Source organism: Chironomus tepperi, unplaced genomic scaffold (genome assembly GCF_022539635.2).
Source record: "Chironomus tepperi strain 1889 unplaced genomic scaffold, CSIRO-AGI_Ctep_v1 contig_217, whole genome shotgun sequence".
In the NCBI taxonomy this organism is placed as follows: Eukaryota; Metazoa; Arthropoda; class Insecta; order Diptera; family Chironomidae; genus Chironomus; species Chironomus tepperi.
In genome coordinates this window covers 1,659,142-1,683,183 of record NW_027226339.1, presented here as the reverse complement: position 1 = coordinate 1,683,183, position 24,042 = coordinate 1,659,142, and the positions used below count along the sequence as shown (strand labels likewise).

Genomic DNA, 24,042 nt, shown 5'->3' with positions numbered 1-24,042 from the left:
ATTCAAGTTGAAGACTAACGAAGGCAATTTAGGCAGAAATGCTTCAATCAGTCTTTTCATCTTTCTTGTTAGTCTCGTTCTTTTGAGATGCTTCTTACTTCCCAATGAACAGCAATTCATCGTTTTATTTTTTCTGGATATTTTCACACTGCTTGTTGATCAAATTTACACTCGATGTATGGGAAAAACGCATGCAAAGATGTTAAAGGTTCTTGGAGAAATTGATCAAAAGATTGAAACGGAATTGCGAATGAGAGACAGGCTTCGAAATGTTAATTTGGACTTACATCGAAAGATTAAAATCAAAATGATTCTTTACAGTACTGCTTTGATGTATTATCCTGTTAAACAGCTGGTATTGAATAAACTTTCAACGCGATTCTTTGATGCGCTATTCAGGATCATCTCGTGGTAAGTTAAGTTAATTATGCTTGCTCTTTTTGTCTTTTTTAAGATTTAATTTTGTAAACAATTGAAATTTTGACTTGAATTTGCAACTTTTTGAGTTTCTTCCATACTTTTACTGTTTGACTAGTTTTGTTGATAAGCTGCTTTTTGACTAGTAATAATTTGTAAATACACAAAAATTGAAAAATAAGCTTTAACTTTCAGAACTTTCGAGGTTAGACAAATTCTTGACTTTGCTATCAATTTTCCAGGTCATTCTTGGTTCACTTTAACATCCTGAAATATATATATTTATTTGGAATATTAACAGTCCGTTTGGAAGTCATAAGATTATGTCTAAAGGACATTCTTGACTACCAAATTAAATCTAACAGCTGCTTTATGATTAATGAACTCGTCAAAAAGAGAAATACAAAGAAATTTTCGCCATATAATCAAATTATGATCCTCAAAGAAGTTTATTACCGTTGCTGGCTTATACAGGAACACATTTTACAACTGTCTGGATTAATTTTGTTAATTTATTACATTGGATATATTGGTCAGCTGATGTATGTCATGTTCTACTATGTCAAATACTCAATTTTAGAGAAGAAACTTTATGAAAATTTATTGGAAATTATTCTATACTTCATATTGCTGAACATTTTCACAGTATGCTTCTTCATTGTAAGTACAAAAATTCATACAAAAGGACTCAAAATATCAGGCTTAATTCATCAAATAGCACAAAATGCTATCAATGATTCGCAATTAGTCGAAGTCGTTAAGTTGTTTTCATCACAAATATCTCAGCAACCAATGAATTATATTAATGTCCTTGGGATCATTTACTACGATAATTCAAATATTAATGGGGTGAGCAACTACAACTCTTTGAAAACCATACAAATGTTCTAATTTAACGAAGGAATTGTATGGTTTTTAAAAATGCTGTTGTACGGCTTTAATTTATTATTACAATTAACATCCATTACAGCTCGTTCTCCTTTATTCGTCACTATTTTATGAGGCATTTCATGTTAATTTAAAGCTAATTGACTTAAAACGAAAGGCTGAAGAGCTTGGAGTTACAGTAGATGAGCCAGAAGAACGTTCAATAAGTTTGTAATAAGTCTTTAATGACTGGCAGTATTTGTTTGCGGCTTGCCTTAACATTACCTTGATTATAAAATTTTCCATCGAGAAACTTTATGTCATCATTTAACACAAGCTTTAAATCGGGATTTTTCATAGACTCAACAGTTTTTATGATGTCATCATACAAGTTCTTATTTTTAATGTCAATAACAGCAAGATGTCTTTCAACGGAATCGTTAACTGGTTTCATTCCCATAAACATGACGACATCGATATTTTCTTGTTCAGCAAATATCTTGATATTTTCAGCAGCAGCATCTATAAATGGATATTCAAAAACATGAAGACCAGACATAGCAATTTTTACTGTCGAATCCTTATTTGAGACTATTTTCAGGTCTTTTGAAAGAATTTGGAGTGAATTCAGGCTGCTCACATCAGCTCTAGCATCAACTAATGCTTTAAAAATGCCTTGTCTTGTGCTTTCTGTGTCCTCAATTTTTAAAGCTCTTTCAATTATAGCAGTCATCTCAAAATCCAATTCACGAACTTTATCAGCATCAATACTGTAATTAATCGTGTCCAAGATTATCGGTCCATAGAGGAAATGCAGCAGACTTTCTTCTTTTTTGATATCTTCAATACCAAGATCTGTTTTAATAGCCTCAAGAACTAAAGAAGCACAAGATCCAACTTCCTGAATATTCACAATGCACTCATCTTCCAACAATGATTTCTCATCATAAGGTCGATGATCCAGAACTGACACAACTTTTTCGTGATAAGGTGACACATGATGATCAACCAATATAAAGTTTTCGACACCAGCATCTATATTTATCTCATCTTTGCATATCAAACTGTCAAGTTCTATTCCATGTTCCTTTAGCCAGTAAGTTACTTCAGTTTTCAATGGTAAATGTTCCTTTTTACAGTTGATGATTGGAAGGATGCTATAGCTCTTACGTCTTTTATCATTTGGAAGTAATCTTGAGTTAGTTCCGAACTTATTTAAATGATAAGCAAGAGAAATTGACGAAACTGTAAGATAAATTTCTTTAGTCGGCATTCTTAATATGCGTTGGAACTAAAAACAATTACCTGCTGAATCCAAGTCGACACTCTCATTTCCCATTACAGCTAGAATGTCCGTGACATTTTTGGACGCACTTTTAACATTTTTCAAGTAAGTATTCATTCTTAGTAGCTTAATAATCATAACTTAACTCCTACAACATTCTTTGTTTTTGTTTTTGTTTATGTCTATAAACCAGTTCCTTGAGATTCAAATTTGATAAGCCGTTATACTTGCTTCTAGTGTCTGATTATTAAAACTATAGGTTTATCGATCAAACTAGGGCAAAAGTGGGATGCTTTTAATCTGTGGATGTATAGAATATAACTTTAGGACCGAATACAGGACTAATTAGGTCTACATATAAAGGATCAATTTATAATGCGCACTTAAAATTATTAACAAATATGTATCACGTTTACTAAGGTTTTTATCAAAAAATAACTTAATTAAATGTTCACAGCATGTACTTATAAAATCAACCACCAATAATAAATGTTTTGGTTCCTCAAATTATTCACTATAAAATAATTAATGTACAATCTAAATCACTCTCATCAGATGCATCAGACTCTCCTAACATGATACTTGCAAGTGATTTTTGTTTTGGCAGTTCCTTAATTTTAGACTTAACTTTTTTAAGTGGAGGTTGATTTCCTCCGTCAGAACAATCAGAATCATCCCTAATAATTCTATGCTTCTTAATTTTAGACTTAGCTTTTTTAAGTGGAGGTTGATTTTCTCCGTCAGAATTGTCAGAATCATCCCTAATAATTCTATACTTCTTCCTTCTTGATTGGCAATTTTTCATATTCACAGGACTTAACTTCCAGATGTCGTCATCGCTACTCACGTCAGATTCACCGAATATTGTTGCAGCAGATGGCTTTGGATTTTCTTTACTATTTTCCGATACATTTTCTTTATTGTCATCGTCAGATTCTTCTTGTCCATGATCAGTTCCTATGCTTTTAACTGAATCTGTACTCTCATGATTCTCAGATTCGCTTGCTGTCCCAGTTTTTGTACGATTTAAAATTTCCTCACATCCTAAGCATGTATATTTGTCATTAGGAGATCCTTGAAAACAATCCTCGTGGATTCCACAAGCTCCACAGAATTGACATAGACGCCACATATGCATTTCTCCAGCATGCAAACATTTGTCCTTACATTTCTTATTTTCACATGACAATTTAATTGGCTCATAAAATTCTTGAAATGCATTCTCTTCCAGCTCCCATGCAGCATCTCTAATTGGGAAAAATATACCTAATTTTGTCCATTCTTCAGTCTTCTTACTGGCACAAAGAGGACATTTAAATAGTAATGCTGATGTAACAGCAAATTTTTGCATGCATTTTTTGTGAAACCATGAATTTTTACAGCAAGGTGAGAGTATAGCATCTGGATATTCTTTAGTTAAGGATTCGTAACACATTCCGCATTCTGGTTCAAGATTCTTTTTGTCTGTTTGCTTAATTCTCTTATGTCTGTGGCAGTATGTGTGATATTTTGATGTAAATTCAAACACTAAATCATTTTCAATGGCACAGTGAGTGTGATACGCAAATGGACATCTTCTTATACAACAACCTAGTAATCAATGACGTTAATTAGTATGTAATTGACTTTAAAAAGGTGAAAATATTCAAATCTTACCCAAATTTGCTCCTTTTTTATTGCAGTATTTGCATCTCAATGGTCTAATTCTAATGGCTTCAGCTCTTATATCCTCATGCAGAAATCCACCAAAACCATCATTATCCGATCCATTTTGTAACAATCCAGGAGCAAATAACTGGAAATTCAAATAATTAATAACAAAACATTGAATTAATAAAATTTAAATTTCTTACCATACAGAACAGGTGTGCAGCATTATTATCGTCCGAATACAACGGACCATAATTCAATTCATCAATAATTTTAGTTTTACATAATATACAGCATTCTTTTTTACTATTTTCATTCATTTTTAATAAAAAATTTTTATTTTCATCCAAAAACTTGTTCAACAAACCGTCTAAAAAATAAATTTGAATTTCGAATCGGTTGGCGGGAAATTTGAAAAATTTAAATAACGGTCATTTTTCTTTTATTCATTCTTTAATTAAAATAGTAGGCATTTGCAGTTTTAAATCAATGTTTAATAAAGTTTATTATGTATAGCATATAGTTAATAAAATACATCATATAAAACAAGTGCTTATAACAAATTTTCAAGCTCATCATCTTCAGGATTGATATTGGAAGTAACATTCGATGTTTCCTTCGAAATTATCTCATAGAACTCGAGATTTTCTTCCATTGTGACTGTCGAGACAGGAGATTCATTGATTGTAATTAATCCAACTCCTTCTGTGACGATATATTTATACCATTCATCAATTTTGTTACGCCTGACCATCAATTTCTTCAGTTCCTTTATCCATGTATTGTAATTAAATGGTCCATGGATTTTTGCAACATCTCTGTAAGCCACAAGTGCTTCTTTAATTTTATCACCATGATCAACAGTTGATTTGAATAACAATTCGTGAATGACACTTTGAATCTGATCACATACGACACCAAATCGTTCAGTTTTCTTATTAATTAAGTACAAAAAGTCTTCAGCTGGAGTTACAGTGCCAACTGCAACAATTAACCGTTCATTTGATTCAGCTTGTGTCACATCCAATATCTCCTCATCTTCCAAATTATCATCGATGTCATCGACTTCCTTTTGTCCAAATACTTTCTTTTCTTTACGATGAATAATTTCAAGTGGAAACAAATTCTCAATTTCCTTTATTATGTCTGCAGCTTCATTGGCAATCTTTTCTGGAACATCAATCATCTTCTTTAATTCATTATCGAATGTAGGCAATGGAGCATTTGGATTTAAAGCACGTCTGGAAATAGTACGACAGATATGTTGTTGGAATGGATTTAAAGATGTCTCAACTGTAAATGCTTCAGTAATTCCAGATTCATCATCTATAGCATTAGTAAGATCCATAGCATTAACAAGTTTTTCCATAGCTTCCATTTGTTCATCACTTGGTTTTGTTGATTTCTTTAAACGAAGCTTTTCAAATCGACAGCGCTGAATATTGTCTTCAAATGGCATTTCAATCATCACCAAGCATAAACCGTCATCCTTCTTTTGTGGAAACAATCCAACCACCAATGGTTTTGTTCCTTTTCTGTAAACTTTTCGTGCAAGCAAAAAATAATCCTTTTGCAGTAAATTTCTAACGAGAGCAGAGAACAATTTTGCACTTTTAGGACAATCCTTTTGTGGTACAATAATGTGACATCCAGTTCCAGCAAATAAATTAGAAGCACATCGCTTGCGTTTACAAAATGCTAAAGTAAGTAAGCACTTGTCCCCGCTATCATAAGCAATGCCAGAATCATCACAAGCATTTAATTTCGATCCATAATGAAAAGCCTTGACAATATCGTCTTCAGTTGGCTTTTCGATCTTCTCATTATTCTTGGTATATTCTGTGACCATTTTAGTTACTGTATTAAATTCAGTACATTCTGTCTTGAATGAAACTAGTGATGACTTTTGGACATATACATATGCACTGACGTTCATTGACAATTCGTTTCCAATTTTAAGTGGTACATTCCAAGGATTTCCTCTATTAGTTTTCTTCTGGAAATAAACTAGTTCTGACTCAACATAATCGATGTGACATAAATTTGCTCCTTCAATTTCTTTAATCATTTTTTGAAAAATTTGTTCACTTTCTCGTTGACTGTCCTTCTTTTGTGGATTTTGGCTAAACTGCCAACTTGGTGCATCTGTTTCATGACAAACTGTGTCTGATCTGTAATATTAATCAATTAATCGTTTTTCAAACACAAAAATTCTTTAACTATCTTACACTCCGATCAGTTCAATTTCTAAATTGGAGATATTGGATGTAATCACGTCTAAGTCTTGATCGTTCGTTGATGTCATGAAATTGCTGAATAAAATTATTCGCAAATGTGAAAATTTCTTTGCTCTGTAAATAGTAAATTATCATTAATTAAGGAACAAATTTTAATAATAAGACTTACTCTGTTTCAGTACTCATATAGTTCATAGCAACAAGTAGTCCGTCACTCCATCCAACTAAAGCATTTCCTGGCTTAATTTTACAAACTTCTTCAAGCATTGTCCATGAAGGCATCTTCAATGTGTCCATTTCAACGATGTTATCATATCCAAAATTTTTGTCGTTCAAATCATTCTTGGTATCGTCAGTTCCAAACAAAATGATTCCAATTTCATCATATGGCTTTGCAAATATTTTTCTTGTGATGATTTTCTTAACGCAATCTAGTGATCTCTGTAAAAATGTCTTTCCGCTCTTCTCTGACATTTCGGATGCATTTTTGCCAACATCCAAGCATATTACAACAGCTTCCTAAATGTTTATACAAAGATCAGATTTTCATGTATTTCACAATTTTAAGTAATTTACCTTATCTACTCGAGACATCTTGCTGTTTTCGATATTTAATGAATAAATAGGTATTTATAATTGATTTCCACTCTTTTTTGTGTTTAATCAATCCGTAAATCCTTAAATTTATTAAATTTTTGTGTATGCACAAAAATTGCGGCAAAATAACTTTTTTGTTAACAAATATTTTCAAATTTTTAATGACGGTTATTTCCAATCAAAGAAAATTTCTTTAAGAAAACAACAAATTAATTAAACTTTAAACCAGGTAGACTTTATGCATTAAAATTGTTTATTTAACATGGATTTCCTGTAACTTAGCATAAATAACTAAAATTTAAACATAATTTTTGAATTACAGAAAAACGTTAGCTTGCTACATCATTGAATTCGATTGTTTCAATTACTGCTTCCTTGCTGTCAATCCATAGCTTGTGACTGTCATTAACGGGATAATTTTTTCGGAATCCACATTTGTTACATACAATTTCTACTAATGAATCGCTATGAGAAATTGATGTGCACGTCTCTGTATTGAATGAAATGGAACATCTTTTGCATAAATTTCTCTTAATTGATGGATCTCTGCAAAATTAAAGTTGGTTAAATATATTAACATACAATAAAATTGTTTACTTACAATTTAATTACAGCTTTATTTCTTAAATCCTTTAAAATGCTTCCATAATAGCATGACAATGTTTTATTCTTACTAGCTATGATTGTTGATGCTTGATGAAGATAATTAATGCGTTGAAATACTTCTTTATTGTGGAGATTCTTTCTTTTCGACATTTTTTCAGTTTATTTACTAAATATTTATGTTTTAAAATGTTAGCTTAAATTTTTAGTAAATGTATTTGTTTGAGTCAAAATTAATTGTGTCCGAATGTCAATTAGTTTGTAAATAATTGCTCCAAAAATGAATAAAAAACTTAATTCGGAAATAGAACAATTTATAGACATAGTTAAAGAATATCCAATAATATACAGCAAACCAGGAGCTCTTTCTGGATCTGTTAACAACAATGAGAAGAATCAAGTTTGGGCGGAAATTGCAAAAAGGTAAAAAATTAGCATCAAAATAAACTTGAGTGCATAACAAAAGCTGATTTTTGTAGATTAAACGAAGATGATCCAGGAAAGCTAAAACAGAAATGGAGAAACCTAAGAGACAGCTATCAAAAAGCTATGAAATATAAACGGGATCTAGAGGAAGTAGGACAATTGAGTAAATATCATCCGTACCGACATGAACACAAAATGTCCTTTCTACTGCCGCATATTCTTGCCGATATTCCATCGAAAAGAAGAAAAACCAAAGTATATGAAGAGACTGAGGACAGTAAATCCGAAAAGTAATAAATTAAATTATTAACATAAATTCATTATTAAAGTATTTTTAACTTTCAGGAATGATAAAAAAGAATCTGTAATTTATGCTATTGAATCACAAGAAGTCGAATATTTGGTAGAGGACAGTGTATATGCAGAAAGGAATGATGAAGAGGAGAGGATAGAAGCGATAGTTTACAAAGAAAATAATGAAGATGACATTGAACAAACAGATGAAATTGAAACAGAATCGAATATATGCTATGAAGAAGTAGAGAGTTGTCACGATTTTAGTATACAAGAACCAACAGAAATGCCTGCAAAAAGTACTTTAGATGATATTGATGTATGGCTTACGTCCATAAAAGCATCATTGCTTAAACTTACAAAAATCAATCGAGCAAGAGCGAAACGGGATATTAATTCCATTTTAAGTAATTATGAGATTGAGCAATATGAAGCAGAAAGTAATTAATGATGTAAAATAATATCTAATTTAATTTTAATAAATTGACCAAAACTTTTTAACGAACTTTTATAATTCAAAAATCGATTTGTGGTGAAAAAATTCTTTTTGTTATTTTCAAGACTTTGAAAATTAAATTTTTAAAAATTCTTCAATTAATTAGTGATTTGAGCAGATAAGCTTAATTAAAATCATGGGAGGAAAACCAAAACAAGCACAACGAACCAAAGGAAATCTAAAAGTTAGTTGTTTTCACATAATTTAGTGATAATTTTGTAAATTATTTAAATTTCATTTTTTATAGTCTGCAAAATCCAGTAATTTCAATACTGAACCAGTAGCACTGCCTAATTTTACGCCACACCATTCTAATTTACCAGATTCTGAACGTCTCAGCAATTGCTAATTTCCTAAGTGAATGTATTTCATACTTTCCAACTCACTTGAAGTAGCTGGATATTGTCAGTATCGAAAAGTTGCGAGAAGTTCAACAACGAAATTGTCAAGAACTTTATTGTTGCTATATTCAGACTAAATGCATCACTTCAAAAGTGCATTGTGACTGAAAAGACAAAAAGCTCCACTATATTATTAAACATGATCGAAGAATGGGAAAATGTATTTGCAAAAGACGTTAATCTAGTGCTGATTAAGTCATTTATTTACATCGTTAAAAATATTGGTAAGTACTAAAATCGGATTCTTTATTAATTATACCATTATTTCTGAAATTATGTCATCGTTGGAATGTAAAGAATTGCTTGAAATTTACTGATTGTTTTCCATATTAGTACGAATCCAATCATGATAGTAAGCAATTTTGGCATGAGCGTCAGGAATTCCTAAAAATAATCTTATGTAAATTATTAAAGTCTTGAAATTAAAGTTCAGCACATACCAAGTGCACACACACTTGTTCCAAAATTGACAACAGCTACGAGTTTTCCCTTATAAGTTAAAGGACTGCCACTAGAATTATTCAACATAAATTTTCATTACCAAAAATTCACATTGTGTACTTTGTTAACTTACGAATCAGCATCGCAAATTCCTTCACCAACTTTATTGTATGTACACAAATGTCCATCACCAACAGCATCTCCGTGCGATTCCTTACATTTCTCATAAGATATGTGAGTCAGTTGAATTTCTTGTAAATTATCAGGAACGGGACCATTTGTATTGAGTCTTCCCCATCCTGTAAGTGTGATTTTTTCATCAACAGGAACTTCACTCGATTCATATTCTATTTTTTGAATATTGTCAGTAAATTGGATCTCCTCTTTCAATCGAATCAGTGCAATATCATTGTGGTACTCTGGCATGTCATAACTGAAAATTACCGTTAAATTTAGATTTTAAATAATTATTCAGTAATACTTTAAGTTCATTTCAATTCAGTTCATTTCGAATTTTTTGAAACAGTTAAATTTTGAATTTGAAAAAAGTCGTTAAAAATTGATAATTTGTTGCTTACCTATTGTGAATGATGAATTTTTCTGGAGTGTAGTATACACTTCCTTCAGAGATTTTATTGCTTCCAGCCATTATTACGTAGTCACTTGGCTTGCGTCTAAAAATTTATCAGATTATTCTAACATTTATGAATAGAATTAGTTATAAGTGTTTACTTCTCAAGGCAGTGAGCAGCAGTTAGAATGAATCGAGAATCTATAATTGCTCCACCACAATTATGTCTTCCTTTTCCAAGCTGAAGTGAGACTTGATAAGGTGCAGATCCTTGTTTTGCATCGGAACCTCCAACAATGTTTGATTGCATATCGTCAAAATTGGCATATTTTGCTGCTCCTAAATAGAAGACACTAACAAGAACTATTGCTTTTAGTAAGAACATGTTGTTTTTTATCCTCAGTATTCACTGGAACTGATATTTGCTATAGAAATTTTCATTATTTTATACCTAAGTTGAAAAGTAGTGTGAATATACAGCATGACTAGAACAAAAAGAACCTTATCAATACCAGACCTTATCAATAGAGGAATAAAATTAATAGTATGACTATTCACGTATTAAGTGGAGTTGTGTTAAAGTATGTCTTGACCATAACATAGGATTAAAAAACATTAAGGCTGGATTGTCTTAAGCAATAACAACAATTTTCTTTTTATTTTCTTCACAAAATGTACTTAAACAATTGAAGGAGCAGAAAAATTTGACAATGCTCAAAAATGGATTTCGATTAATTTTCCTGGAAAATGTGGAAAAGAAAAGAGAATCAATGAGTCATGAATATTTCACGTTAATTATAGTCACACGAAACTTACTCGTAAAAAAATACAGAATGTGCTTCGGCAAAAATTAAAGATCGACACTGGCAAATTGCTGTTGAATGTGCTATAATGCTCCTTAGATTATACGGAAGGTATTCAAGGTCGGATTTTAACTGATTATTTGACATTATTTTCCTCATACAAAGTTCTCTTAATGACTCTATACAGGTGTGAGATGTTGAGGTAAATTTGCAAGTAATAAACAAAATTATTAACATAAATTCATTATTCAAGTATTTATAACTTCCAGGATTGATAAAAAAATAATCTGTAATTTATTCTATAGAATCACAAGAAGTCGAATATTTGGTAGAGGTATATGCTGAAAGGAATGAGGACGAGGAGAGGATAGAAGCATTGAACAAACAGATGAAATTGAAACAGAATCGAATATATGCCATGAAGAAGTGGAGAGTTGTCACGATTTTAGTATACAAGAACCAACAGAAATGCCTGCAAAAAGTACTTTAGATGATATTGATGTATGGCTTACGTCCATAAAAGCATCATTGCTTAAACTTACAAAAATCAATCGAGCAAGAGCGAAACGGGATATTAATTCCATTTTAAGTAATTATGAGATTGAGCAATATGAAGCAGAAAGTAATTAATGATGTAAAATAATATCTAATTTAATTTTAATAAATTGACCAAAACTTTTTAACGAACTTTTAAAATTCAAAAATCGATTTGTGGTGAAAAAATTCTTTTTGTTATTTTCAAGACTTTGAAAATTAAATTTTTAAAAATTCTTCAATTAATTAGTGATTTGAGCAGATAAGCTTAATTAAAATCATGGGAGGAAAGCCAAAACAAGCACAACGAACCAAAGGGAATCTAAAAGTTAGTTGTTTTCACATAATTTAGTGATAATTTTGTAATTTATTTAAATTTCAATTTATTATAGCCTGCAAAATCCAGTAATTTCAATACTGAGCCAGCAGCACTGCTTAATTTTACGCCACTCGATTCCGGTTTACTTCAATCGTCTCTTGTCGCTGGATTTAATGTTGAAGAAATCGTTGAAATTGATCCAAATATAGATCAGAATTTTCAGGTAAATAAATGCAAACGTCATACATATTATTTTGTAATGGATCTTAATTGATATTCAATTCTGCAGGTTGTCTTGAGAAAAATGAGCAAAAAGGATCCAACAACAAAAATCAAAGCATTAAAAGAGTTTATTGACCTAACGTGAGTTGCATGAAATTTTTCTATGCATAGCAATTACTTAATTCTACTAATGAATATTTTAGGAATGAGTCAGACCTTGATGTCGTACTTACAGCAATACAGATGTACGCAAAAATCTATAATCAATTGTCAACAGAAGTCGATGCCCGTGTTCGTGAAAGTTGTCAAAGTTCCCTGCTTACAATTGTCAATAAGATTGGAAAGAATCTTGCTACGATTTTAAAGCAAATTTTTCCATCTTGGATCTGCGCACAATATGATACTCATCCAACAGCAGCTAGTATAGCAAAGAATAGCTTTAATAAGGCATTTCCACCAAACAAAGTTAGTGAAGTTTTTTCATTTTGTGAATCGGAAATTTTAGACAATTTCATCAAGAACCTGACTGTGTTAAATCCACAAACAATATGTAATAGTAAAGTCTACTCGAGTGAAGAGTGTGAGGCAAAATATGAGCGAGTTGTGATAGGAAGTTTAAGAGGATATATTAATTATCTTGAGAAGATTTCGTCCGATAAGATAGAGAAGTCATTGGAAAGGAACCTAAATCTTGTTGCACACGACAAATTCTGGAGTTTTCATAAAAGCAAGTCACCATACGTACGAGCTGCATTCTTTGAAGCATTATCTGCAATTTTACAACATGCATCATTTTTAATGAAGAATCTTGAGCCACAATTAACATCAACTGTCTTTAAAATGCTGGATGAAAGTGAACCATCAGTTTTGTCACACATTTGGACAAGCATTTTACTTGTACAATTAAAAGTTGATAATTGGCATAGTCACATTAATATCAATAAGATGTTATTACCAAAATTATGGAAGATTCTTCGAACTTGCCTATATCCATGCATTATTTACCCAAATTTACTTCCTTTGGTATCAAAATTCAACAAGTCAATTTTACCTGACGATCAACTTCAAAGCTTTTACTCGAAATTCTTTGAAAACATCAACGAAGGATTAAGAAGCGTCCAATTGAGTAAATCGGAACTATCAGTTGTTGTCTCGACATATTTTGAGATCCTTCAATACACTATCATACAAATTATCAATGATACAGAACAGAATGAAGAAGAAAAATTGGCAAAAGTCAATAGTCTTGTTGATGATCACATAATTGCTGTAATCTATTGGTGCATTAATTCTGATAGTTCATTTGGAAAAGTTGTGTTCAGTAAGATATCTGAGATAATTAAGCATTGGTCCAAGAATGTAGCATCAAAGGAAATTTATGGAAAAATATTTAATAGATTTTGGATTGAACTTTATCAAGTGCTTGAAGGAAGTCTTGAAAACACCAATTTACAACAAATTTCTAATGGTCATGTAGAACTAATTAAAAACTTAAAGACAACATCAAAACCAAAAGGCGTTAAAATTAAGGTTGAAGATGATCCAGTTGAGAAATCGGAAGTTGCTGTAATAACTGAAAAAGTCAAGGATATTTCATTTGATGAACCACTATGTGAATTAGTCTATAAATTGAGTTTGAGTTATGTTGAGAAGATTAATACGACACTTGACAGGAATTTAGTTGAGAATTTGGACATAATGATTAAGGAATATCAATCAAAAGAACTTTTCAAGCATTTAGCAAGCAATCAAGAAGACAAAAGCATCTGTTCACTTTACGATACATTTGCTGAATGGCTGCAAAATGAAGAACTTAAATGTGAGGCAGTCATTGAGATAATTTTGGCACTTTACAAGTACTTGGAACCGTCAGAAAAAATTGATTTATTAAATCGTTGGATCCGCATTCCAACAATCCAGAAGAATTGGCTTATTATGAGAGCTTTAAGTTATCCATTGTGCTGTGATGCAGGCATTACTAAATTCCTTAAAATGAAGGAAGTTACGGATTATCTATCAGAATGTGCCACTAATGTCTCTAATGGAAGTTATAAGGATAATTTAATAATTTTACAAAAATGCTTTTTCCAAACTGAGAATGGTGACATCCTTATTGACAATACGACATGTGCAAGCATCATTGATATTATTTGCAAGACATTAACCGATTCCACTAAAATTAATCAAGTTGATCAATGTGCAAGCTTTTTGGCCCAAATATTCTCAACAATTTGTTCCGATCCAAGCAAAAAAGACATCCAGCTGAAAATATTTTTAAGCTTATTTGACTTTTCAATCACAAAGGAAGTGTCAGATAACTTTTCGGAAGACACAATGTGGGAAATTTCAACAGCATGGCAAGATGCTCTGTCAAGTGGTGATTTAGAGATGAATGATGAGCTCTTAAGACATTGCAGTGAAGTCATAAGTCTGAAACTTAACAACTTAACAATAGCAGATGAAAGTATTGAGAGTGTCGAAAGGTTTTCGGAACTAGTGTCTAAACTTGTGCAGTGTTCGAATGAAGATAAACAAGGCAATGAAAGAGATGAAGCTATTAATTCTATGCTAAAGGTGCTACTTGATCAAGAAAGTATTCATGAAAGATATTTAGAGGATTTATGCATGAGCATCAAGTCTATTCGTGGAGATATGACTTTCGAAGAACGAACTGCTTCATATAACAGCAATGTCAATTTTATTGATGCTTTAGATTCGCAGCTTAAATATAAAATCTTTAGCTTAAATGTCATTTTAATGCTTAGCTGTAATGTGAAGAAAAAGCAACAACAAGACAAAAACAGCTTTGACGACGATGACAGTGAAATTGACAATGATGAAATAGAGTATGCGGAAATGAAGAAACAAGAAATGCAGGATGAAGAAATAACTGAGGATTATTGTGACTTGAATGAGAATTTATTGAAGGAATGGAAGGAAGTTGTTATGGACAAATTCTTTGATATTTCAATCAGTACAGAAGCAATTCTTAATACATTTTTACTACATATCAGAAAGATGAATCCTAATCTTGAAAATTGGATCATCTATACACAGGAACGCTTGAAAATTCTCATTGAAAATTTACCAGAATCAATTCAAAATGAAATTAAGGATGAACTTTTTGCCAGAATTATGACAAAAGGTGAATTTTATGTTGATTGCTTACCTCTTTTACTCAACACCAAAGCATATAATAATGATAATGGAAAGGTTTTACTGTATAATGAGATTCTCAGTCTGGTAAACAGTGATGAAGTATCGCTTACTTATATTAATATACTACAAACATTCGAGAGACTATTGGATACAAAGTTTATGTCAATTACATCTAATCTTGCTGAAAAATGCTTTAATTATTTACTCAAAGTGTCTGCAGCTAGCGTTATTATAAGGAATCACTTGAATGTCTCGGATTTTAATGAGCTTATTGACCGAAAGATTATTGGACATGGATTGATATTAATGAATGAGATAATTGTTAAAAATAAGGAAAATCCATTCCTACTGTACAACAAGGATGTGTCACTTGAAGATCCAAAGAATGTTCTGACCGTCTCGGCAATTGCTAATTTCTTAAGTGAATGTCTTTTATACTTTCCAACTGAAATTGATGTTAAGCGATGGGATTTCATACGGATCGCTTTAAGTAGCTGGATCTTGTCAGTATCCAAAAGTTGCGAGAAGTTCAACAACGAAATTGTCAAGAACTTTATTGTTGCTATATTCAGACTAAATGCATCACTTCAAAAGTTCATTGTGACTGAAAAGACAAAAAGCTCAACTGAATTTCTCTCAAACATGATCGAAGAATGGGAAAATGTATTTGCAAAAGACGTCAATTTAGTGCTGATTAAGTCATTTATTTACATCGTTAAAAATATTGGTAAGTACAAAAATCGGATTCTTTATTAATTATACCATTATATCTGAAATTATGTCATCGTTGGAATGTAAAGAATTGCTTGAAATTTACTGATTGTTTTCCATATTAGTACGAATCCATTCGTTATAATAAGCGATTTTGGCATGAGCGTCAGGAATTCCTAAAAATAATCTTATGTAAATTATTAAAGTCTTGAAATTAAAGCTCAGCACATACCAAGTGCACACACACTTGTTCCAAAATTGACAACAGCTACGAGTTTTCCCTTATAAGTTAAAGGACTGCCACTAGAATTAGTAAGCATAAATTTAATACCCAAAAATTGGTATTATATTCTTAGTTAACTTACGAATCAGCATTGCAAGTTCCTTCACCAACTTTATTGTATGTACACAAATGTCCATCACCAACAGCATCTTTGTGCGATTCCTTACATTTCTCATAAGATATGTGAGTCAGTTGAATTTCTTGTAAATTATCAGATCCAGGACCATCTTTATTGAGTCTTCCCCATCCTGTAAGTGTGATTTTTTCATCAACAGGAACTTCACTCGATTCATATTCTATTTGTTGAATATTGTCAGTAAATTGGATCTTTTCTTTCAATCGAATCAGTGCAATATCATTGTGGTACTCTGGCATGTCATAACTGAAAATTACCGTTAAATTTAGATTTTAAATAATTATTCAGTAATACTTTAAGTTCATTTCAATTCAGTTCATTTCGAATTTTTTGAAACAGCTAAATTTTGAATTTGAAAAAAGTCGTTAAAAATTGATAATTTGTAGCTTACCTATTGTGAATGATGAATTTTTCTGGAGTGTAGTATACACTTCCTTCAGAGATTTTATTGCTTCCGGCCATTATTACGTAGTCATTTGGCTTGTGTCTAAAAATTTATCAGATTATTCTAACATTTATGAATAGAATTAGTTATAAGTGTTTACTTCTCAAGGCAGTGAGCAGCAGTTAGAATGAATCGAGAATCTATAATTGCTCCACCACAATTATGTCTTCCTTTTCCAAGCTGAAGTGAGACTTGATAAGGTGCAGATCCTTGTTTTGCATCGGAACCTCCAACAATGTTTGATTGCATATCGTCAAAATTGGCATATTTTGCTGCTCCTAAATAGAAGACACTAACAAGAACTATTGCTTTTAGTAAGAACATGTTGTTTTTTATCCTCAGTATTCACTGGAACTGATATTTGCTATAGAAATTTTCATTATTTTATACCTAAGTTGAAAAGTAGTGTGAATATACAGCATGACTAGAACAAAAAGAACCTTATCAATACCAGACCTTATCAATAGAGGAATAAAATTAATAGTATGACTATTCACGTATTAAGTGGAGTTGTGTTAAAGTATGTCTTGACCATAACATAGGATTAAAAAACATTAAGGCTGGATTGTCTTAAGCAATAACAACAATTTTCTTTTTATTTTCTTCACAAAATGTACTTAAACAATTGAAGGAGCAGAAAAATTTGACAATGCTCAAAAATGGATTTCGATTAATTTTCCTGGAAAATGTGGGAAAGAAAAGAGAATCAATGAGTCATGAATATTTCACGTTAATTATAGTCACACGAAACTTACTCGTAAAAAAATACAGAATGTGCTTCGGCAAAAATTAAAGATCGACACTGGCAAATTGCTGTTGGATGTGCTATAATGCTCCTTAGATTATACGGAAGATATTCAAGGTCGGATTTTAACTGATTATTTGACATTATTTTCCTCATACAAAGTTCTCTTAATGACACTATACTGGATGATGAGTTAGAGTAGAATAATTTTGTGAGGTCTTGAGGTAAATTTGCAATATTTCCATTGGGTAATGTGATGTGATTTATTGAATTTGAGCTATTTGTAATGAATTCCGTTCTTAAATTGTGAGGGAAGAGATTGATATTATTGGATATTTCATTAAGACTTAAAATTCAAGGTTGAAACATTTTTGATCTTTTTAATTTTAAATGCGTTGGAGATTTTCAACTTTTATGTGACATACTAGGCCACAGACAATGTTATTTCTGTTCGGTTACTTCCTCTAGAGAAAACATTAGTGAAGAAACTTTTGAAACTAAGTCTAATAAGTCATTTATTGGTGATCGTTCAATATGAAGTTTTGGGTCAAAATTACAATTTTGAAGGACATTTCAACGATCTTTTTGAACCGGAGATTTAAATTGAACCGAATATTTTTTTCAAACTATTTTTAACCGTTATTTTTCAAAATTATTTTGATCGTTATTTTTTAAATATTTTTTGACCGTTACTTTTCAAATAACTAGTTTCGAGCACATAAATGCATTCTTTCTCACTTATCCATGTAATCACATGATCACAATTGTAGTTAAGATCAAAAATGTTTTAATTCCTTTGTACTTATTTTTGACACATTACCTTGCATCATGTAAATTATTCAAATTATCCTCATCGATCATGTAAAAATCTGAAGCACTTGTGGTGGCTGGTATAAACTTAATGTATATATCATGTGGAACACAATTTAACAGTTGATTCCCAAACAGTGACAAATGACATAAATTTGATGCAACAACTGCGGGTATTGTTATTAAATTACATCCTCTAAAGGATGCACTGACAAGCATTGGCATTGTAAATAAATTTTTTGGGAGTGTAAATAGTCGCGAGCATTCGTCAAATGAGAGTTGAAAAATCTTCGTACACTGCGTAAGCTCTTGCGGTATTTCCATTAGAAAATTTCGATCAAAGTTTAATAGTTCGAGATTTTTGAAATTTTTTATGGCTGAAAGAATGTTGAGGAACATAAATTTTAATGCTATTTATACATTTCATCTTTTTTCCTAACCTGGGACTATACAATCAAGATAATTGCCTGATAAATCTAAATATTTTAATTGTACTAATTCAAAAAATGTAGGCGGTAGTTCCATCAATTGATTATCAGACAAATCAAGATAATTTAAATTTTCGAGTGTATTAATATCGACAGGAACATTTTCAATGGCATTACACGATATATTAATGTGTGTTAAATTTTTTAATCTCATAAGCCAATCTGGAAATTTTATTAAATCACATGCTTTGAGATAAACTTGCTCGACCGATTCCTTTGGTATTTCATTATCATCACAAAACTTTTCATAGTCAATCTTCCGAAAACTATAATGCAATGCAATTGACATTGAAAAAATTCTTTTTTTATTGCCTTCTTTTACACTTGAAATTTGATATGGAAATTTTCAATAAATTCCCTTTCCTTTATACACAAGAATGAATTTTTACGTGATGAGATTCAGATTTAAACTAAAATTAGATGATGAAAATTTTTTTGGCGCGCTGTGCCTCTCTCTCAAAAAGAAAATAATATTCCTTCATGAAAAGAAAAATTTTCACGATCATTGAGGACAAAGATTGAGTCTGTAGATGTTGACCTCTTTTTTCTAATGTGACGTCATCATCACTCTCATCTGACACATCCTCAACAATATTTACTAATGTATATTTTTAATATTATACTATTTTCTGTTCCTTCACATGTGCTGTTTTTTTGTTTGTACCTATGCATTGATCGAGTTAGTTCCTCTATTATAATACACAAGTTTTAGAGAAAATAACAACAACATACGATCTGAGCCAAAATAGATAAACGATTTACTCTCATAGACTTCAAGGTATTGTGTGAGATTTGTGCGAGTTTTGATTATTTCGTACTGACTGACTAGATCCTGGCGATTCTACGTCTCGGTTTTATTTCGCCGAAAAATAAACTGACCGTTAAATTTTGAATTTTATGCTTTCAAAAAAATTTTGACTAATTTTTCAAAAAAAATTGACAGTTATTTTTCAAGGATATATTGATCGTTATTTTTCAAAATAAATTTGACCGTTGGTTTTTTCAGAAAAATTTTGAAAAAATTATTATTTTTAATTTCAAATATCCTTTGTATTTTCATACAAATCTCTAACCAATCAGTTCCTCTATCAATATCCCAACGATAAACATTTTCAATCTCTAAGTCGAATATTTTATTTAAATTCCGCATAAACAGTTTACATAATTAATCAATGATTTAAATTTAATTTTTGTTTACAGACTACAGTTCAAAACATCACGAAGTATTTGTTGATGCTTTATGTCCACACATTGAATATATAGATTTCAGTTATGTGCTGCATGGAAAGAAAATTGATCATACATTCTCACTGGATAATTTGGTGGAATTTTCATTGGAAAATTTATCAAGCAAGCATAATGGAATTAGTGTAACAGCAGCAACGATCATTAGGCAATTGACTGATGGATTCTTAAAGATGGATTTAGAGACATTGAATAAGAAGAGTGGCGAGGAATACAATGAAAGTGGTGATGATGAAGAGAATTTAGAAAATTATAGATGGCACATTTTAGAGTCATTTAGAGACACGCTGGAAAGTTATCAGGAAATTATGAAAGACTTGGCAGAAGACTTCAGGTAAATTCAACAAAATTTTAATTCCTTCAATCCTTAATTTGAATCTTCCCTACAGCTTTAAAGCTAACGATATGGATGACGACATTAAAATTCCATTTGAAGTAGCAATGCCGTATCTCCTGCTTTGGCACTGTATCTTAAACTTCTGTTCAAAGGCACGACCAGAATTAAGGACTGTTTATGCCAAATGGATATCAATGAACAGATACGAGGAAGTAAGTTGATCAAAAATGTACTTTATTAATTAATTAATTAAATTTTTTTATCCATACAGGTCTTCTTGCTGTCAATATTCAAAATGATGCCACGAGAAATTCTCAAGAATCCCGATATATCCACAAAACTTGGACACACGGCATTCTCAACATTAGATTGGAAAGAGATTCAAGGTGAGTTTGATGTTGTTGGCTTACAGAATTCACTTTGAACTGCATCTTTAAACTCAACTTGCCATTGTGGCAATGGATTCAAATTTCCAAAGCAAAGTCCACGACCCTTTCGTCGACGAGCACGTTTTCTTGCCCTTGCTTCTGCCTTCTCTTGTGCTATGCGTGCTGCTTCCCTCTCGGCTTTTTCTCTTGCTAAAACTTTTTCACGTTCTGCTCGTTCAGCTCTACGTATATCCTTTTGTGCTTTCTTCTCAGCAGTCTTCTTTAATTCGGCATTTATTGCTTCCATAGCCTTTTCACATTCTTCTAAAGTTATATTAATTAGTGAAGATCTCAAAAATGATTGTTTTGTTGTTAATGTCTCATTTGACGCTATTTTTGTGCCATCAACGCTAATATCTTCGTCGTCATCATCAGATTCATCATGTGATTCAGATTTTTCATCATGTTTGCTCTTTGTCAACACTTCTGGATAATAGCTGTCTATTGGGAGGCACAGATTTTTGAATCTCTTCAAGCAGTCACTGTCGGGCATGTTTTGTTGACATCTATTGGAATTGTTCTTTATGTAGTCATAGACACAAACGGCAAATTTATTGGCAAGCTTAATGTGTGCCTTATCAATTGTGTTTGTTGAATTCTTATTTGGAACTTTATGACCCGTCATTTGACATAATTTTGGTAGAATTAAGTCAGCGAGTTTTTTACAGTCATCATTAATATACATTGGACCATCACATTGTACCATTTGACGAAGCTTATTGATAATATGACTTGATACATCCTCGAACTTCTTGGATTTAGCGATTTCCAATTTGAGTTTCTTGATTTCGCATTTTTGTTGCCTTATTTTATAATTTCCGTCACTTAATTGTTGCATTATTGTCTGCATAACTTCTCGTGGTGTTTGATGATCGCCGAAATTGAGGCGGTTGATGAGATTCTCAACTTGACTAAATGCCAAATGATAACGATGCTCATTTAATGTTGTTAATAAATTTAATTTCTTTGGCTGTGAGAGCTTGTTTAGATGAACTGTACATGGTGGAATGTTCCTTCGAACCCATTTTGGAAGCGGCTTTTGGTAGAACTAGATTTGGAAATAATATTATAAATAAATCCTAGGATTAAAATTAAATCTAATCCTACCTTTTTGGGCTGTGCTAGAAACTTTAAATATTCTTCCTTGTCAAAGGAATCTCTGTCGACTACAATGTCATTTTGATGATCACATGACGGATATGAATTCTCACGTGGATAGACTAATCTGCAGACGTACAAATTTGTCGGTTTTACTTTTTTTGGCTTGAATTCAGCTGCGTCAATTGTCTCAATTTTACTTTGACATCTGACGCTATTAAGCTTCCTTCCTCGATCAATTGACGATTTTAATGACGGTAAAGCAGTTTCAGACGTCAGCTTTGATATATTGAATTTTTTTGTAAGGTTCACTTCGGATTTTGACATTATTGCAATTTATGCCGAAAAATTTGAATCGATTCAATGACTAAGAATGTTAATTAAATTTCAATGACTCCTTTGATCTAATTTTTATTAATTAATTCTCATTTTAGAATCAAAAATTGACATTGAACGATATTCAGCATTTTTGTATGGCGAAAGTCTTCGAGTTGTTCCAGCTATTGTGCGTAAATGGTGGCATGCATGTAGTCCACGACAAGCACAAATTATAGATAAATTGACAGCAAATTATGTATCACCAATTTTATGCAATGAAGACTTGACTGTATTGACAAATATGAAGGAACGAGAAGGACGAAACAGCATGAACATTCGAGTATTAATGCAGGCACGTGAAGTTATAGCTACATATTCATTAGAAGAAGCAAAAATGGAACTGGTCGTTTGTTTGCCGCCAAATTATCCATTAGGTGCCATAAAGGTTGACTGTAAAAAGCACATTGGTGGAAAGTTTCAAGCTAGAGAAATTGTTAAGCAGTTGTCAATTTACTTAACACATCAGAACGGAAGGCTGTATGATGGAATATTTATTTGGAAGAGAAATCTTGATGGAAAGTATGAAGGCGTTGAGGAATGTTATGTATGCTATTCAGTCATTCATCAAGAAAATCTTCAGTTACCAAGAATTACATGCAAAACTTGCAAAAAGAAGTTCCACTGTAAGTTACTCAAATTACATTATTGTACCTTATAACTAATGACTTTTTCTCTTTCACAGCATCCTGTCTATATCGCTGGTTTACATCATCTAATAAGTCAACATGTCCTTTATGCAGAAATCCATTTTAAATTCCATAATACCTAATATATCCTGAGAATAATAAGTTATGGCTCATAAGAAAATAACAAAGAAGAATTGAATAAAAATTTCAAGATTATTTTTTGATGAACTATGCAGTAAGCAGCAACACTTTTCTCCTCTTTTATTTATTTATAAACTAATGTTTGCAAAAGATAATGCTAGACAAAAAAGTGATTCATTTTGCTCAGCTTGGTTCTTTACACTTCTTACTTCTTGGTGGTGGAAGTACAGCATTTGGTTGAAATATAGTATTCTCTAATTTCTCTGTTGACTTCCTTAGCTTCAGTTCATAAACATTGACCTCGGGTTTCTTTACAATTTGGACGACTTGCTTTTTTAAAATTTCTCCAACATCTACGCCGATCTGAATTAATACATAAGAATTGAAAAGATAAACAATTATCCATAGAATACTTGCTTATGTGCCAAAAATTTGTATGCGTTTTCTTTTTGTGGAGGTGTAAAGTGACTTATTTACCTTAATTTTTTGATCTATTTCGTCTTGACTTTCAAGATCCTTATTTTTCCGAAATTCTATTCGGATTTTTTCCTGTGCCTGCTTTAATGCCCTCACATCTTTATCAAACACTTCCTTTGCTATTTTGTTGAGGTTTTTATATAGTTCCAGCACAGTTTTTCTGCTAGACATTTTATGTGATACTTGCGAGTATTATCAAAATAAGGGTGCTGACTACTCGAATGAACAATATGCCGAATTGGATATGTTGTAAATTTAATTATTTTAATAAACTTTTAATTTATTTACTTTGTTATTTTCCAGCTAACAAAGTGACTGAACTGAATCCAAAATTAACGAACTTTTTGAATTTGAATTTTATTTAGAAAACTT

At 31.5% G+C, this 24,042-nt stretch overlaps 9 protein-coding genes across 10 annotated transcripts; 2 read left to right on the top strand and 7 right to left on the bottom strand.

The window, feature by feature from the left end:
• Positions 1-828: 828 nt before the first annotated feature.
• pn (exopolyphosphatase prune) lies at positions 829-2,754 on the bottom strand. Its single transcript, XM_070639902.1, has 2 exons — positions 2,590-2,754; positions 829-2,529 (listed from the first exon to the last, which is right to left on the bottom strand). The coding sequence occupies exons 1-2, from the start codon at positions 2,705-2,707 to the stop codon at positions 1,505-1,507; spliced, it is 1,143 nt and encodes a 380-aa protein (XP_070496003.1). The 5' UTR covers positions 2,708-2,754; the 3' UTR covers positions 829-1,504.
• Positions 2,755-2,795: 41 nt separating this feature from the next.
• Positions 2,796-4,520, bottom strand: LOC139090301 (G2/M phase-specific E3 ubiquitin-protein ligase-like). 2 transcript variants are annotated; one of them, XM_070640062.1, is made up of 4 exons: positions 4,423-4,520; positions 4,226-4,364; positions 3,417-4,159; positions 2,796-2,869 (listed from the first exon to the last, which is right to left on the bottom strand). In XM_070640062.1, exons 1-4 carry the CDS (start codon positions 4,423-4,425, stop codon positions 2,843-2,845), a joined length of 912 nt encoding a protein of 303 aa, XP_070496163.1. In that variant the 5' UTR covers positions 4,426-4,520; the 3' UTR covers positions 2,796-2,842. The 2 variants fall into 2 exon arrangements, with proteins under 2 accessions (XP_070496163.1, XP_070496161.1); XM_070640060.1 differs by lacking the exon at positions 2,796-2,869 and having other exon boundaries at positions 2,925-4,159.
• A 184-nt stretch (positions 4,521-4,704) lies between these two features.
• Positions 4,705-7,181, bottom strand: LOC139090174 (X-ray repair cross-complementing protein 5-like). Its single transcript, XM_070639903.1, has 4 exons — positions 7,033-7,181; positions 6,626-6,975; positions 6,448-6,570; positions 4,705-6,390 (listed from the first exon to the last, which is right to left on the bottom strand). The coding sequence occupies exons 1-4, from the start codon at positions 7,048-7,050 to the stop codon at positions 4,773-4,775; spliced, it is 2,109 nt and encodes a 702-aa protein (XP_070496004.1). The 5' UTR covers positions 7,051-7,181; the 3' UTR covers positions 4,705-4,772.
• Positions 7,182-7,889: 708 nt separating this feature from the next.
• Positions 7,890-8,881, top strand: LOC139090248 (uncharacterized). Its single transcript, XM_070639993.1, has 3 exons — positions 7,890-8,079; positions 8,136-8,372; positions 8,428-8,881. The coding sequence occupies exons 1-3, from the start codon at positions 7,937-7,939 to the stop codon at positions 8,822-8,824; spliced, it is 777 nt and encodes a 258-aa protein (XP_070496094.1). The 5' UTR covers positions 7,890-7,936; the 3' UTR covers positions 8,825-8,881.
• Positions 8,882-9,479: 598 nt separating this feature from the next.
• Positions 9,480-11,355, bottom strand: LOC139090289 (chymotrypsin-1-like). Its single transcript, XM_070640049.1, has 6 exons — positions 11,102-11,355; positions 10,447-11,025; positions 10,293-10,388; positions 9,848-10,147; positions 9,714-9,784; positions 9,480-9,657 (listed from the first exon to the last, which is right to left on the bottom strand). Exons 2-6 carry the CDS (start codon positions 10,668-10,670, stop codon positions 9,584-9,586), a joined length of 765 nt encoding a protein of 254 aa, XP_070496150.1. The 5' UTR covers positions 10,671-11,025; positions 11,102-11,355; the 3' UTR covers positions 9,480-9,583.
• Positions 11,356-11,791: 436 nt separating this feature from the next.
• Positions 11,792-23,298, top strand: Ltn1 (E3 ubiquitin-protein ligase listerin). Its single transcript, XM_070640046.1, has 9 exons — positions 11,792-11,950; positions 12,015-12,164; positions 12,231-12,304; positions 12,367-16,049; positions 20,141-20,519; positions 20,575-20,734; positions 20,794-20,908; positions 22,483-23,049; positions 23,109-23,298. The coding sequence occupies exons 1-9, from the start codon at positions 11,903-11,905 to the stop codon at positions 23,177-23,179; spliced, it is 5,247 nt and encodes a 1,748-aa protein (XP_070496147.1). The 5' UTR covers positions 11,792-11,902; the 3' UTR covers positions 23,180-23,298.
• LOC139090288 (chymotrypsin-1-like) lies at positions 16,024-17,456 on the bottom strand. The gene is made up of 5 exons (XM_070640048.1): positions 16,998-17,456; positions 16,844-16,939; positions 16,399-16,698; positions 16,266-16,336; positions 16,024-16,209 (listed from the first exon to the last, which is right to left on the bottom strand). Exons 1-5 carry the CDS (start codon positions 17,219-17,221, stop codon positions 16,136-16,138), a joined length of 765 nt encoding a protein of 254 aa, XP_070496149.1. The 5' UTR covers positions 17,222-17,456; the 3' UTR covers positions 16,024-16,135.
• Positions 17,459-19,360, bottom strand: LOC139090286 (leucine-rich repeat-containing protein 28-like). Its single transcript, XM_070640047.1, has 4 exons — positions 18,893-19,360; positions 18,463-18,829; positions 17,653-17,940; positions 17,459-17,576 (listed from the first exon to the last, which is right to left on the bottom strand). Exons 1-4 carry the CDS (start codon positions 19,227-19,229, stop codon positions 17,468-17,470), a joined length of 1,101 nt encoding a protein of 366 aa, XP_070496148.1. The 5' UTR covers positions 19,230-19,360; the 3' UTR covers positions 17,459-17,467.
• LOC139090290 (complex III assembly factor LYRM7) lies at positions 23,266-23,896 on the bottom strand. The gene is made up of 2 exons (XM_070640050.1): positions 23,671-23,896; positions 23,266-23,556 (listed from the first exon to the last, which is right to left on the bottom strand). The coding sequence occupies exons 1-2, from the start codon at positions 23,839-23,841 to the stop codon at positions 23,377-23,379; spliced, it is 351 nt and encodes a 116-aa protein (XP_070496151.1). The 5' UTR covers positions 23,842-23,896; the 3' UTR covers positions 23,266-23,376.
• Between the last annotated feature and the right edge of the window lie 146 nt (positions 23,897-24,042).

What these genes read in the sequence shown, in the direction of transcription:
- pn (XM_070639902.1), bottom strand. Translation starts at nt 2,707, where the DNA reads ATGATTATTAAGCTACTAAGAATGAATACTTACTTGAAAAATGTTAAA. An exon ending in TGTCGACTTGGATTCAGCAG is followed by an intron (nt 2,530 to 2,589) that starts GTAATTGTTTTT and finishes TTTATCTTACAG; the next exon opens with TTTCGTCAATTTCTCTTGCT.
- Ltn1 (XM_070640046.1), top strand. Translation starts at nt 11,903, where the DNA reads ATGGGAGGAAAGCCAAAACAAGCACAACGAACCAAAGGGAATCTAAAA. An exon ending in GAACCAAAGGGAATCTAAAA is followed by an intron (nt 11,951 to 12,014) that starts GTTAGTTGTTTT and finishes AATTTATTATAG; the next exon opens with CCTGCAAAATCCAGTAATTT. An exon ending in TTACATCGTTAAAAATATTG is followed by an intron (nt 16,050 to 20,140) that starts GTAAGTACAAAA and finishes TTTTGTTTACAG; the next exon opens with ACTACAGTTCAAAACATCAC.
- LOC139090286 (XM_070640047.1), bottom strand. Translation starts at nt 19,229, where the DNA reads ATGTCAATTGCATTGCATTATAGTTTTCGGAAGATTGACTATGAAAAG. An exon ending in TCTTGATTGTATAGTCCCAG is followed by an intron (nt 18,830 to 18,892) that starts GTTAGGAAAAAA and finishes ACATTCTTTCAG; the next exon opens with CCATAAAAAATTTCAAAAAT. An exon ending in CATTCTGTATTTTTTTACGA is followed by an intron (nt 17,577 to 17,652) that starts GTAAGTTTCGTG and finishes CACATTTTCCAG; the next exon opens with GAAAATTAATCGAAATCCAT.
- LOC139090290 (XM_070640050.1), bottom strand. Translation starts at nt 23,841, where the DNA reads ATGTCTAGCAGAAAAACTGTGCTGGAACTATATAAAAACCTCAACAAA. An exon ending in AAATAGATCAAAAAATTAAG is followed by an intron (nt 23,557 to 23,670) that starts GTAAATAAGTCA and finishes GTATTAATTCAG; the next exon opens with ATCGGCGTAGATGTTGGAGA.
- LOC139090301 (XM_070640060.1), bottom strand. An exon ending in TAAAAAAGGAGCAAATTTGG is followed by an intron (nt 4,160 to 4,225) that starts GTAAGATTTGAA and finishes ATTGATTACTAG; the next exon opens with GTTGTTGTATAAGAAGATGT.
- LOC139090288 (XM_070640048.1), bottom strand. Translation starts at nt 17,221, where the DNA reads ATGTTCTTACTAAAAGCAATAGTTCTTGTTAGTGTCTTCTATTTAGGA. An exon ending in GCTGCTCACTGCCTTGAGAA is followed by an intron (nt 16,940 to 16,997) that starts GTAAACACTTAT and finishes ATAAATTTTTAG; the next exon opens with ACACAAGCCAAATGACTACG. An exon ending in GGAACTTGCAATGCTGATTC is followed by an intron (nt 16,337 to 16,398) that starts GTAAGTTAACTA and finishes TACTAATTCTAG; the next exon opens with TGGCAGTCCTTTAACTTATA.
- LOC139090289 (XM_070640049.1), bottom strand. Translation starts at nt 10,670, where the DNA reads ATGTTCTTACTAAAAGCAATAGTTCTTGTTAGTGTCTTCTATTTAGGA. An exon ending in AAATTCATCATTCACAATAG is followed by an intron (nt 10,148 to 10,292) that starts GTAAGCAACAAA and finishes GGTAATTTTCAG; the next exon opens with TTATGACATGCCAGAGTACC. An exon ending in AACAAGTGTGTGTGCACTTG is followed by an intron (nt 9,658 to 9,713) that starts GTATGTGCTGAA and finishes GATTATTTTTAG; the next exon opens with GAATTCCTGACGCTCATGCC.
- LOC139090248 (XM_070639993.1), top strand. Translation starts at nt 7,937, where the DNA reads ATGAATAAAAAACTTAATTCGGAAATAGAACAATTTATAGACATAGTT. An exon ending in TGGGCGGAAATTGCAAAAAG is followed by an intron (nt 8,080 to 8,135) that starts GTAAAAAATTAG and finishes TGATTTTTGTAG; the next exon opens with ATTAAACGAAGATGATCCAG. An exon ending in GAGGACAGTAAATCCGAAAA is followed by an intron (nt 8,373 to 8,427) that starts GTAATAAATTAA and finishes TTTAACTTTCAG; the next exon opens with GAATGATAAAAAAGAATCTG.
- LOC139090174 (XM_070639903.1), bottom strand. An exon ending in TATATGAGTACTGAAACAGA is followed by an intron (nt 6,571 to 6,625) that starts GTAAGTCTTATT and finishes TACTATTTACAG; the next exon opens with AGCAAAGAAATTTTCACATT. An exon ending in GAAATTGAACTGATCGGAGT is followed by an intron (nt 6,391 to 6,447) that starts GTAAGATAGTTA and finishes TTAATATTACAG; the next exon opens with ATCAGACACAGTTTGTCATG.